The sequence below is a fragment of the Lepidothrix coronata genome, unplaced genomic scaffold (assembly GCF_001604755.1).
Source record: "Lepidothrix coronata isolate B3197 unplaced genomic scaffold, Lepidothrix_coronata-1.0 Scaffold23, whole genome shotgun sequence".
Lineage (NCBI taxonomy): Eukaryota > Metazoa > Chordata > Aves > Passeriformes > Pipridae > Lepidothrix > Lepidothrix coronata.
This window is the reverse complement of record NW_016690203.1, coordinates 2434212-2448204: the sequence shown is the minus strand read 5'-3', so window position 1 is coordinate 2448204 and position 13993 is coordinate 2434212. Positions and strand designations below refer to the sequence as shown.

General features: G+C 40.0%; 1 protein-coding gene across 3 annotated transcripts in view; it reads right to left on the bottom strand.

Moving 5' to 3' along the window:
• HIVEP1 (human immunodeficiency virus type I enhancer binding protein 1) overlaps positions 1-13993 on the bottom strand; it is a 132064-nt gene that overhangs the window by 115905 nt on the left and 2166 nt on the right. For 2 of the 3 annotated variants that reach the window (XM_017808515.1, XM_017808517.1), the window contains exon 2: positions 11191-11337. In XM_017808515.1, coding sequence (XP_017664004.1) covers positions 11191-11230 — 40 coding nt within the window. In that variant the 5' untranslated portion in view covers positions 11231-11337. Of the gene's footprint in view, positions 1-11190; positions 11795-13993 lie in introns of those variants that run through there. The other variant, XM_017808516.1, reaches the window with a different exon arrangement.

Here is a 13993-nt window from a genome sequence, read left to right as displayed (position 1 = left end):
ATTCTTAAAACCTCTGAATCTTAAGTTTTTAATACACTATGGTTCTATTGTTCTGCTTTCTCAAAGCACTGTACAGATGTTATTCCTGAAGAACATACTTCAATTGTATTCTTTAAGGTCTCATCATGTAAACTTGGGGTCGCTTTAGTAGAAATGTCTACATACTTACAACTTCGTTCAGGGAGCAAACTGAAGCATGTGAGATGTTTGCAGTATCAAAGGTTTGTGAGGCTTAAGAATAGGAGGAAAAATCAGGGAGAAATAACATGACAGTATGAATTCGTTTTCTAGATGCTCACTAGACTGTTGGTGATACGTGCACTAACAGGCAGAATGGTAGAAAAAAAGCACAGAAGAAGAAAGAAAAAAAAGCTGTGAAGAAAAACACAGTCTTAAAGAGAAGCATGCAATTCATTTATTTTTGAAAAGGCATGATAGAAGTCAGCCATAAGATACTGGAAAAACATTAATAATTAAAACCTGGTTTGCACTGAGACCATATCCCACCTGGGTACCTATGAAAACTTCCCACAAGCTCTGGGTTGTGCCCCCCTCTGCCCGTGATGGCCACTCACTCTAGGATATGGGATCCTCTGGCAAAGGCCTCAACTGGGAGATTGCAGCCTGCTCCACTGGGGAATTTCAGAGTTAGCCCTGTGTTGACATATCAAGACAACTGAAAGCTTCAGGAAACCTGTTAAGAATGCAGGGTTTCTGAGCAAGCCTAACAACTAGCCTAATTAATTAGCCTAAGAGAGAGAAGATTGACCCTTTCAACAGGGAAGCAGACCCACATTTTAGCAGCCAAACAACAGAAACTGGCTTTCTTTCTACCACTGCAGCAATGGATTTCATGCACGTGAGCAGGAATGGCAGCCAGTTTCTGCAGCAATCCTGGGACCAAATCCTGCTGAAGGGGTACTGAAAACATACTACATTTCACAAGTCTGACAAAAGTAAAACCATCTCGTACCAGAACAGCAATTCCTCTTGGTATCTCCAAAAGTTACATCACCATTTCAGAATTTTACAAAAAGAAAGGACAAACACGTAAAGAAAACTATTCTGAAGCATGCTACTGGACACATATATCTGGATATAGCATACATAGAGTGTTCTACAATAAATGTAACGGTTTGTTGTCACAGAAATATACTTTGTGTAAAAGAGAAGAAAAAAACACCAGAAGAAAACAAAATTAAATGTTCCATAAACTTACCACAAAATAGAGTACTCTCCCACCTCTAACAAATGCATGCAATACTTGAGACAAATGCAGCAAGTGCCCTGTGTAAACTAAATAAAGATTTGTTTGAAAATTACTAAATCATCCCTGTAACATAGTATTTTCACAGTTCCCAATCTGCCTCTCAGCCACAAAAGCACTGCCTCTAACACTGAAGCAGGCAATTCTCATTTACGATTCAAGGTATTAGACTATGCAATATACACACTTAGCTCTGCCTCTTGACAAGAGAGAATTAAAGGAACATTTTGGCAGATTAGGTATTTTGCTAATAAAAAAACCAGAATACAGTATTTTAAACACTAATAATACATACACCATAGTGTTTCCCTCATAGACTTGTGACAGAAATAGTTCTTTCTGCAGCTGGGAAGAAAAGTAAAATCCATACATCTGCTGAGTATGAGACATGCACTTCTCTTCAAAAAGCGCAGTGGCTAGAGATTCATTACAGGTAATGGAACAGCAAAACCACCACATATATTGCATATACTTTTTTCTGTTTCCTGGCTCTGTATTGTGTCTGCATTGCAACCTTTAGGATAAGAACAAGTGTGTGCAATCTCCCATCTGACTTAACAGAGTTCAGTATTTAAAAACAGTGCCATTCGATATTAACTTATCCTACTTCCCAGCCCTAAAAATTATGCCAAAAATCAGAGGAAATCATGCGGTGTGCTCTGGATATTCCATGACTACCATTGCTGGCTGGGAGTAGGCCACATATTTCATAGGTAACTAGGAACACACACACAGTTGTTTTGTAGCGACGCTACACCACGGGCTCCTGCTGAACTGCTGCTTTTCCTCCTGCAGCTCATTCCAAACCTTTCCCAATTTCAGCTCAGGAGCTCAGGAGGTTTACCCCAGGATTTACAAAGGGAACTTGCTGGGAACTTATCTTTTAAACACACAGGAATTCAAGGGGAAGAAAGTTCACAGGGCATTTAACATATGAACAAGCATTCTCTACTCAGTGTTTCTGTTGGTAATCAAAGATGTTAAATCCAGTTTACTGCATTAGCCAGATGCAATTGTATGAGTTTCAGCAAAGTCCTAGACAAAGATTAAATCTTCAAGTACACAGACTATTTCAACTTTGACTTAACAAAAATCCTCCTTCTACTTTTCACAATCTGTGGATCCTTACAAAGATATTTCTTCCTCAGCCTGTCACCAAAGGTCATACAGGAATTGCTAAGTCAGCATATTCTCTGAGCAGCCTCATTCTGAGAGAAGCTTTAAAGGCATTTAAAAAGCTCTTGTATAAAAACAAATAGTACTGCCTCACTCACTGAACTAGAGCTTCCCCATTTCCTCCCTAAATGCATTACCAAAGGCTCCAAACATCTGCTGTGGGGTTTTATTTTCCCCCTCCTTCTTCTTAATGTAAATATTCTAAGTTATGATACATTTAAACAAGTGGAGGGAAAGACTGCACTTTGCCCAACTCATGTAATTTGGAAATTTAAAGTCCAGTTTATTCATCTGTTTTAACACAGCAAGGAAAATCTTACTTTTCCAACTGAGTAAGAGCCTGAGTTTCTCTCTCCATAAGCTAATAAGCGATTTCTGAACTGAAATGCTTACCACAGAAGTCCAACACACCAGAGAATGAACCAGCCTAGGAAATTTCTACTGGTGTAACCAGCTCTTTGAAAATGTGTGACTCTAGGAAGTCTCCTTTATGTTTTACAGCATAAATATTTACAGCCATTTGCAATTTGAAATTAAACTGTCTGATTGTAAGAAGAAACTCAGATAACATACCATGAAAAGGAACAATTTCTGGATTAAAAATCAAACCAAAACAACGTAACCCTCAAAACACAGTCTTTTTCAAAGTTTACTGAATACATTAAGGTGAGCTACCAGTGGTTGTTTTGAAGGCAACAACTGACTGTGGTTAGAAAAAGATAGTTCTCATCTCTTCAGCGACTTTGCAAAGGGCTAGGTCAAACAGATGTTACCACCTAACATGCAGACAACTGTTCAGTGTTGTTACTGAGCTCCCTGCCCAAGGTCCTGCATGTCTGTCCACCTTGCCAAGGGCCGGGAATTCTTCCTACAGTCCAAGAATCCTCACCTGGAGCAGCAGGTAAGTATTTCTCACACAAATCCTTTCAAGTATCATAACACAGGCGAAAGCAAGTTCGAAGGAAACAGTACTATGTTTGCAAATTCCTTTGGTACCTTTTTTATTAAAGAGATTTAATTGAAACAAGGTATTTTTAAATGGTAACAATGTTCTTGGAAAGTTTATTGGGCCGGATATAAGACTGTGCAGTAACACTACCACAACTGCAAAGCCCAGTGGACTAATGCCTTCAGAGTTTGAAAATACCAACAGGAGTGTCAACAGAGAAACTTTCACAGTTTTGAAGCCATAAAAAAGCCAATTGAGAAAAACATGAGACCATAAGCCTTTGCCTTTTTTAAAGCAGACATTTAAGATGTACCTGATCATAAATTTGCGAAAGGGCTCTCTCAACCGAGCTTCTCTGCCCTATCCAGGATTTTGCTATTTACATGTTAATTGACAATGGTTACATATTAGTAGTGGCTGTTGGGTTTTTCGCTTGTTGCTTTGGTTTATTACACACAAACACTTGCACATGCACACAACCCCATTTGAACAGTTACCTTACATTCACACTTAGCAACCCAAAATCTATTCTGAGATGCAAGGATTTAAAAAAAACAACAAAACAAAACAAAAACAAACAAACAAAAAAAACAAAAAAAAACCAACAAAAACCCCAAACAAACAAAAAACCAAAAACAAACAAACAAAAAACCCCTACCAACTAAACAGAAAGCCATATTCTTCTAAATGCTCATAAGAAAGCTTGATTCTTACAAAATGTAATTGTTCCTGGCCTCGAAAGACTGGTTTTAGTTTCATCCCAAAGCCAACTGCCTGTTGTAATAGAAATGTTTGAAAGAACAACTGCTGAAATCTTACTTTTGTTTCTCTTGTCTCAACTACCATTTTTTTCATGACCTTCCTAACACACTGGAGTTCATGCTTCAGCAAATGTCAAATTCTGTAGCATTTCTTACTCCATGCTCAATTAGCAATAAAGAAGATACAGGACATAAAGGTGAGGCAGAATTACAGACCTGCACTGTTTCCACTTCATTGTATTCTGAAAGAAATCTAACTGGCTTATACATAGCTTTCAACCCCCAGTTCACAGCTGCTTTTTTGTTTCTGTAGGAATTCAATTTTTTGACATTACCCTTCACCATTTCTTTCCAGCTTGAGCCTGATCTAACTGCAATTATGACGATTTTATATTCCATAAAAAACACAATTTGTTGTTTCCTGCGATCAAAAGAACAGAACTAAGCTCCTTCCTCCATTCTTTTACTTTTATCAACATTCCTGCATGTATTTCTGTGCAATCCTGTTAGCTGGAATACCATTCTTATATCTCCTTCCTTCATGTTATTTTAACTCCCTCTGAAAGCCCCCGTTTTCACCACTGTCTGTATCCGGCAGATTCTCTTTGTATTATTTTTCTTTTCCTCTTTGCAGAAATCTATAAATACATATTAAAAGCTGTCAGTGCCAGCTACAATCAAGTTTAGTTTTCTGGACATCTTTTTTAATTGCTTAAATCTCAGCCAAATTTGGCTCATTCTGCAGGGGCTTTCTCAGCAACAGCGTGAAACTCGGACACATGATGATGAACACACACTGATCAGAGCGATTCCTTTCTCCACGGCCCCATGCCAGGTCCATGCAGGGTACACCAGCATACTGCATGGCTCACATAGCAGAAGCTGCTCTGCAGTTTGAGGTCCCAACACATCAATGACTCATATGAGAAGGTTTGTGGTTCAATATGGTGGAATTTCTTGGGTTTTTTTAGTTTGGTATTTTAAAAGCTAGGAAGTAAGCTTTAAGATTGTGAGGTGAAGCAGCAAGAAGTCAGAGGATGCCAAAAGTAAGGATGTTTACACAAACTAAGCCAGTGCGCAAAATGGGCTGTGCTCACTGCTTGGCTCTGTTTACTACCAGTTTCTTCATCATCTTTTCCGTTATTTAGACACCAAGTGCCTGCTTCACAACACTAACAACTTGGTCTTCTGAGTCATTAAAAGCTGATGTGGTACCGGTATCTCCAGTTTACAGCAGAAAACAGACACATAGAGAGATTAAGAGACAAAGAGAGATTAAAAAGTGTACCAAAAGTATTGGCTAATTTTGGATTACATCACCTAGACCTTGATTTATTTTGTTTTAATGTACTTAGCACTTTTGGAGTATTTTGCACCAAACTGTTGCCATAGTGGACCAACTGCAGTTGCAAAAGCTCAGAACTTGTGCCCGAGTATCTCAATTCAGGCAAAGTGCAGCACTCACCATTAGCGGGTTGCTGCAAAAGTTTGGTATAACAGAACTGCTCAGTCTCACACAAGAAACTCGGTGCTAGAGGCAGAAATTAAATATGGCTGCCTCAAAGTAACAGCGTCCAGTGTTATCCACGCTGCTCTTCTTTCCCCTCTTGCAATCCACTCCCAACAGGCTTTTGTCCATCACCTATGGCTACTGACATAAGACACCAACCATCCTGTGGAGTGAATAGAACTAGACCGTGATGAAAACACATGATCAAATTTTGGAACATGGCACAGTGAGACAGAAACAACACAGGTGATGGGAAAAGGTAGCAAATTGCAGCTTTAAATCCAGCCTTTCTTACACTGGAGAGTACTTTAGACAGTTTTTCACATGTAAACATAGACATTATTCACATTACAATAAAATTTAAGGGCTGCAGCCAAGATAATATACAATGTGCAAGATGTTGGACCATACACACCATAAGATACAGTCGAAAGATCTTACACTACAAACAAGTAAAACAAAAAAAGGCAAAAAGGCAAAAACATTATCCTTCTGCATCTCAAATGAGAAATACAAGACACACAGAAAGAGAGTATTTCTGTGGTCTACAGGTTTATTCATTTCATTACAGGTGGATCTGCTGGTACTTCAGCTGGTGATACACCAACAGAGCCATGCATTCTCTCTCCCTTCATGAGGGAGGTTTGGGGTTCAAATTTTTAGAAGAAATTATATATAGAAGAAATGACACAACACAATCCAATATAAAGAAACAAGAACTGCTGCCAAATCAAGGGATATTTCTGTAGCAAACTCAACAAGTCAAATCTCTGACTTCTTATTCCACTTGTGTCTTGCACTTGCTCCAGAAACTCAAGCAAGACACATATGCAACATCTTTACAGATGTCCACAGGTAAGCCACAGAGCACAGACTGCCAGTACTTCTGATGTACCAATACTGCACCAGCAGCCCCTCAGGAACACCCTAAATTAGAGCACTGTTTTTGTCTCAGAAACAGTACCAAGACCCAAAAGTCAAATGTTGTGCTTGTACATTTCTTCTGAATCAACAAGTACAAGTTACAGAAACAAGCCTTGAGAAAGCTCAACATTTTTATTAAGTCATTTGATGCAAATCATGAATTAAAGCACAGCACACGAATCGATTCCCAACTTTTATAGACTACATGACCAAACACTAATAAGAAATATCAACCTGTCAGCTTTCAGCATAGACAGACCTATTTCAGCACTGAAAGCACATTACAATTTTAAAACAACTCAAAGAGCCTTTGCCAGCTCACACTTGAGATGCAGTAGATGCCTAGCTCTTCAGACATCGTAAGGCCCAAAACATACCCCAGCTTTCCAGCAAATTTAGGCATGCTTTCCAGATTACTGCAGACCTATCAACCTATTCAGCAAAGTTACTCATATTACAGTTGCATTTCCTTATCAAATGCAAAGTGTTAAAAGATTTGGGAGATGGCTCTTGAACATTATGGGCCTGTCTGTTCATTTGTTTCAAATAGAAATATTTGACTGAGAGGGAAAAACAGCAGTAACACATCTTCCTAAAAATAACAGAAAGCTTATCTAGAAAGAGACGAAATTCAAAATATTTCTGTTACAGTTTTGTATTAGTGAAACACAGCACTGTGCTAAGCAATGTACACATAATAAAAGTTTTCATTTTAAACTCTGCAACTGGGTACTTCTAAGTAAACAAAAACATGAGTTGTTTTTCCTTCTATATCCTCACAACCAGCTGACAACAAACCAAGCCCACTCGGCCCTGCTAAAAGCATGGTTCTCTAATGTAACTGTACTTCTGGGAATACATTACAGATTCTAAGAAATGTTTTGTTACACACGTGTATCAATTGGCCATGTAAATACAGGGTGCAAGCACATGCAAAGTAGTCTTTTTGTTAGTTTTAGTGAGCTAAAACAAATAGAGTAAAATAAGAAAACGCGACCTCTGGGTGTCTAAGTAAGACAGGTATTTTCCTCTTTTGCACATATTTTCCTCTTTGTTTTCTGGAGGAGGAATGATGATGCTTTTGATTAACAACATGATATGCACCCTTAATATTTAAGAGACTGAGACAACATCAGGAGCACCTGCTTATGAACTCACTTCAAGTCACACCGCTGAAGGCAACCCATGCCAGGATTTTCCTAGGCATACCTTTGGCTTCCACCTTTAAAAATACTAAGCATTTTCCAGAAGTTGCATTCAACCAATCCATGTCCTTTTGAGACCCGTAAAACTGCAATTTCTCAAATTTTAGCCACTAATCCCTACTGCTGGAGATGACTGCAACCATTAAGCAAGTCAGTCAAGCCTGACACTGTGCACAACGTCTCTCACCAAAGCAGTCCACTGGTGATAGTAACATTTTTCACATTAAGGACTGATTTGCAGTGAGAAGGAGGGAAGCCTGATGTGACAAAACAACATAATGAAACAAGTGCAGCACAGCACACACCTTATTGGTACCTTCAGATTCAACATGCTCATTCAGATGCAGACGGGCACTGAAACCATGTCACTAACAAATTCATGAAAACAAATGGTCAACTAATTAATTTTTTTTTATTTGCAAAATAATGCTTCCCATATATCGTCTTCTTGATGGAGATACTTTTTCCAGCTGTAAAATCAGGCTAGTATAGTGCTATATTGACTCATCTCTAAACAGACAGTGAAAGGCCACAAATAACAAATTTTATCTTCACTGATCCTAATACTTTAGGGCCACTGCTATTCTGCCAAAGGCTGTCAGCTCTCCCAGAAGCACACAAAACGAGCAAAAGCAAGCCATACCACAAAAAGAAGAGCCTTAAGGTTTCCTGCCAAAATCTTAAATTTAGCCTTCTATATTAAACAATGTTACTTTATTTTCCCTAGACAATAAGGTTGCTTATGGTAAACACGGGCAACATTAAAACCTTCAAAACTTTGCTACACTGTAGCAAACCTCAAATTAACTAATGGGAGTGTGGGGGGGATCTTTATGGTGGTTTTTTCCCTGTGTGTTTTCTTGGCAGGAAGGGAGAGAGGGATTGCATTGGGGTTTTTTTAAGTAAAAATACTTTGGGTTCTTGGACTTGGTTGTTTATTTTCCAGGCTGATTTGGACTGTGAGTGTAACCCAAGTAACTGATCTGATGCACAACAGGACAGAGAGTGTCACGGGTTGTTCAACAGTGATCTCTCAAAAAAAGTTAAATATTGATGGGCTCTGGGCAAGTCTAGTTAAAGCTGTTGGCAATTTGATTGCTATGGGGCAACGAGAGGAGTTAGGACCAGAGAGGGAGAAGCCAGGTAAGGCCATAGAGTGTTCTTTGTACATAGTACAAAAGGTGACAAGCAGGTTTAGAGAACTTAAAAATAGCTTGTATCTAAAACTACAATTTGCTTAATCTTACACCTTTGTCTTTCAAAAGTTATAGAACATATTTTTTCTTGTTGCCAAGTTTTTTGAACTTCACCTTTGACCACACATATTTATGCTTGTTGCGGATTTACTTATCATCAATTCTAATTACCATGGATTAAATCACACTGTTAGAACAGAGATTTTTTTAAAGTTTTAAAGGTTAATTAAGAGTATCAACTTAGGATATGTCTAACTTTGCAAACATCAAAATAAGCTGTCAGAAAACAGACCTGTGAAATCTTTCAGGCTCCCCAAGTTCCGGCAAAAACTGAGGGTTTAAGCAAATATTTTCTGCAATACTCTCAGGGACTGATAAATGACTAACGAAAGTAAAATCCAGTTTTCCTAATTATCTAGACTAAAAATGGAAACTGTATAACTAATGAGAAGTAAACTGATTTTTCAAATCACTTCACCTCTAATAATCCATGATAGTAGCAATATATGGTCACAAGGTGTTGAAGTTTGCACCAACCTGTATCGTTTAGCTGTTCCAAGATAATTTCAAACTATGGGCTTGCTTTATACCTCTATTTCCCTTCTCAGCGTTTAACCCATTTTAATTCATTCAAGAACTCCATTAGTTGTGGAGAAAATAGGAACTGATGAAAACTGCTATTACAGGGGTTGATAAAAGCTAAATGATTGGAGAAATCACGCAAGGAAAAAAAGGCAACTAAATTCTTACACAATTAAGAGTTTAATTAGATTATTTATTTTAAATGCATTTATTTAAGTGAAAAGAAAGCTTTACAATAGATTTAACTCCTATTAAGTTTCAAGCAATACAAGAGTAGATATCAGTCTGAGTACTAAAATTAGATCACTCTCATATATGATCAGAAAACATAAGCTCAGTTATGTCAGCAACTTGGTAACCACAATATTAAAAACTGAGCTCTAATTTATTGCTTCACATTCAGTAAGAGGGGGAAACATGGAATTCCTCATTTGTCATAGAGGTTTATCCATCGTACCAAAATGCTACTCAGCACTTCCTGAATAAAGACATTGCAAAAATGTCTTCTCCAGCAGAGATTGTTAGACAACAGTATGCAAACATAAGGTCTCGAATACAGCTGTAGGCACAAGCCCTTGAGAGACTCTCAGCTGTAAACTAACTGCAACACACACGAATGTTTGCTGGGTTTTGGCATAAAAAAGTTAAAACCGGAATCAAATGCTGTTCCTGCCCCTAAAGCTTTATATTGATGTTTGTGGTTTTGTAATGGCTTTTATTCTCTGAAGGGATGCTTCCATACTGCAATAGTAAAATTAATTTAGAAAAGCTGATGACAGCTACATGTGAGGGTGCAGGTGGAAGCATGTTCTCCTGAAAGCTGTGTGAAAGGGTGGGGATGGAAGAGTGTTCTCCCCCAAAATATGTCTGCTTGTTAATTGACCCGTATTTTTTCTCCTCATTTAATTCCTCTAGCACCACTTCTACCAACATAGTAACAAATAACCATAGGATCAGATTCCTCACATTCATCTGCCAGTCCTGGGCTTGGTAAAAGTGCACTGGGATTTTGTTCAAGGAAAACACCAGGACATGTAAGCTTGCCAGTTTGTAGAGCAAGTTGCTTGCCTGCTTGCCCCTTTCCATAGCCAACGAGGTACCATTTAGCTGTGCAAAGGCAAGAGAGGAAGGACACCAAGCTCAAATCTAGCAATGCCCCAGGTAGCGTGGGTGACAGGTAATATATAAATAGTGAGGAGTCATGCATGGGAGAAGATTTTGATCCCCTCAAAAGCAAGCCAAACTAACTACTATTACGAAAAACAACTACCAGCTGTCAGATGTCATGTTGCTTCTATGTTACACCCATTTCCCACCTCCCTTATATTTCAACTGTAAGTTCTCTGATAAGGAAACTGCTTCTTCCTTTGCATTTTCAAAGTTCTTGCTTGTTATTGCTGTAAGCTGGAGAATATCAAGAATGCTGTCAAGCACATGGACTGCAGGAATAAGAATATATTCCAGTTATTTCTCTCAAAATTAGAACAGTCTCACAGACTTGCTTGCAAACTGTTTTTTGATCAAAACCAACTTCTTAAATACATATTCCTTTAACCTCGTAATTGAAACTCCAACCAAGAATCCCAAAAAGCTTTTCTTTCTCAACTGAGAGCTACATACCTCTCAGATTTCTGGGATGTATCTGCTTTGTCCGAGGCATTTTCCTCTAATCTCATGCACAACTTTCTCCTCTCAGAAACGAAAAGTACAGCAAGCAGAGAGATGGCAGCTCCATAAACTTGTCAAAGGGCTCAGTTAATCCGTATGCTAAAAAAACAGAGAAAGAAAGTTATGAGATGTAGGCATCAGTAAGGAAAATAAAGATACCTATCTGATTCTTTTCATTCTCAAAACAGCTGTGGAAATTAGCAACGAGTATTTCTGTACCTATCATTTGCTAAGGAAACTTTCCTGTCTGACCATCCAGGAGCCACCCTGTCAGTCAAACTCCCACCACCAGAAAATTACACTGCTGGGATCGAAGCCCCTTCGCAGCAGGCAACTCCACTGTGCAGATGTGAGCCCACTTGACTCCCTACACACCCCACGCTCACACAGTCAGACAAGATTTCCTTATGGGCTCAACCCCAGGTTTCCCATGCAGAGTCTCAGACCTCTGGTTCCTTTAATTTTTTCCTGGTGCAACAACAGAATAACAGCCTGAGCTGGTGCCTCCGAGGAAGGATCCCAAAGGACCCCATGGGCTTTTATACCCTCACAGTCTTACAAACATCGTAGTCTGGGGTCTTCCAGCTGAGTCCTTGTCTCCTGCTGTGTCTCTGGTCAACTGGCCAGGGCCACAGATCCCTGCGCCCTTTGTTGTGCAAAGGGTCAGCACCAGTTTCCAGCCTCTTGCCCGGGGCTCCTGCCAGCCAGAGTTCAACCTGCAGCTTGCACTGCAGCTGCACACCCAGCTACCTGCACTGAATGTATTCCTCAACAGGTTTCATGCAGTGAAGTGTTCCAGTATCTTAAGAAAATCACGTGAAGATGAAACTCCTCTTAGGATTACTCAGGAAGCATGAGAAAACTAAGACACTTTTCCACATTTGTCAGCTGTTTTCTAGCCAGAAAACATTTTCCAACAACCCTTGTCCCATGCAAATAAATCCAGAAAATGAAACAAAATTTGACATTAGGCTTTCAGATACAGATCTTCATCCTGGGGTGGGGGGAGTGTAGAGGGGAGGGCAAGCACACAAAGCATCACCCTATTTGTAATATTAGCTACCTACAGAATCCTTACATGGAGCATGCAAGTCTCGAATTTCTGCTGAAATATCAGTGTACAGGAGAGGATCACAGTCACTTTTAACCCACCTGCACTTTCTTACAAATTGCTTACTGTTTAAGGAGCATTTTGTTCAGTTTCTTAAATCATACAGGGTGTGAAATCTCCCACAGATCTATTGCAAACTATTTACACAAAAAAACTTAAAAAATGGCTGGTGTAATTACACTCTTCTATCTAAACAAAATAAAAAATTAACCGCTTTCCACTTTTTTTTTATAGTAATACTACTTCATGTTAACAGATTATTTTTTTTAGCAAACACTAGGAAGAAATTTTTTAAAAACTAAATGAACTTCAGAACGGCCCCTAATATGGGTAAATTGATTAAGGACAGCTGCTCAAAGGAGGAATTATGGAAAATTTTTACCATTTGTTATAAGTATTAATTTAGGGGTGCTTTTTTTGTTTTGTTTGCTTGTTTTTTTAAGACAACCATGTTTTCGTAAAAATTGAATTTAAACCCAATTAAAATACACTACTTGCAACCACCCCTTCAGTCTACATACTGTTGAGAAATATAATCATTAATTTTTAATGTTTCTTTTGTCTGTTGCTGCATAAAAAGACCCAAACAGAAGAAAAAAAAATTACTGCAACTGACACAAAGGAAAGCTGGAAAATGTTATTCTGACTAAATGGTTCTTCACTAGGGTATTATCACACGTTGAAGGAAAAACATGGAAAAATACGAAACAGAGCACACTGCCAGTCGAGTTGTTCACGCTTACCAATTTATCTGCGGACATAACAGAAATATCTGGAAATAAAATAAAACCTTATGCTAACAGGTCCATTTTCCAGGTCTCAGACACAAACTGGAAATGGAGATAAGTGGCTGGATGGCTTGAAGCGACCAGCACCCCCTTGAACCCCAGTCACCCTTTCCTCTAGGTGAACTGGGAAAGTCCCAGGGGCTGGGCTGAGGTTTTTAAAGATTCTAATAAAAACCGTCACTTCTTTACACAAGTTATTTGGACAGAGAGTCTGAAATCCCCCGGGGACTCCGTAAATCAGGAACCCTTCCCGACGCTTCCCTGCAGCACAAATGACATCTTCCTGACGCTTTAAGGCCACCACTGTCCCCGTTCGCCAGCGGGACCCTCTCCTTCGGAGAAGAGATGGCCGTACGAGAGCCACGGCGGAAACACCGGGCAGGACCCACGCCAAAAGTCATTCCCTCTTTCGGTTGAAAAAAAAAAAAAAAAAAAAAAAAAAAGGGAGAAACGGGCCTCTGCGATCGCACTGGTCACATCCCATCCCCCCACACACAAAATGGGGGAGCGGGGCGGGAGGCAGCGCGCCCCCGGGGCCCGGGGAGCCGCCGGCATGTGCGAGCGGGACTGCGAAGGGAAGGGGAAGGGAGGGAGGCAAAAAATCCATGAATGAATAAAGAGGGAGGAGCCTGGGAAAACCCCTCTGCAACGCCGCACCGAACAAAGCGCTGCACACATGCTGCGGGGGGGGTGGGAAAGGGGGGCAGAGGGACGGGGGGGGGCGGCCGCGGCCCGGCACCCGGCGGGGACGGAGGCCCGGACGGGAAGAGCCGGGCCGGGGCTCCGCGCCTCCCAGCGCCCCCGAAACCCCGGCTGATGAGCCGGGGGGCACAGCGCACGGACAAACCCGCCTGGG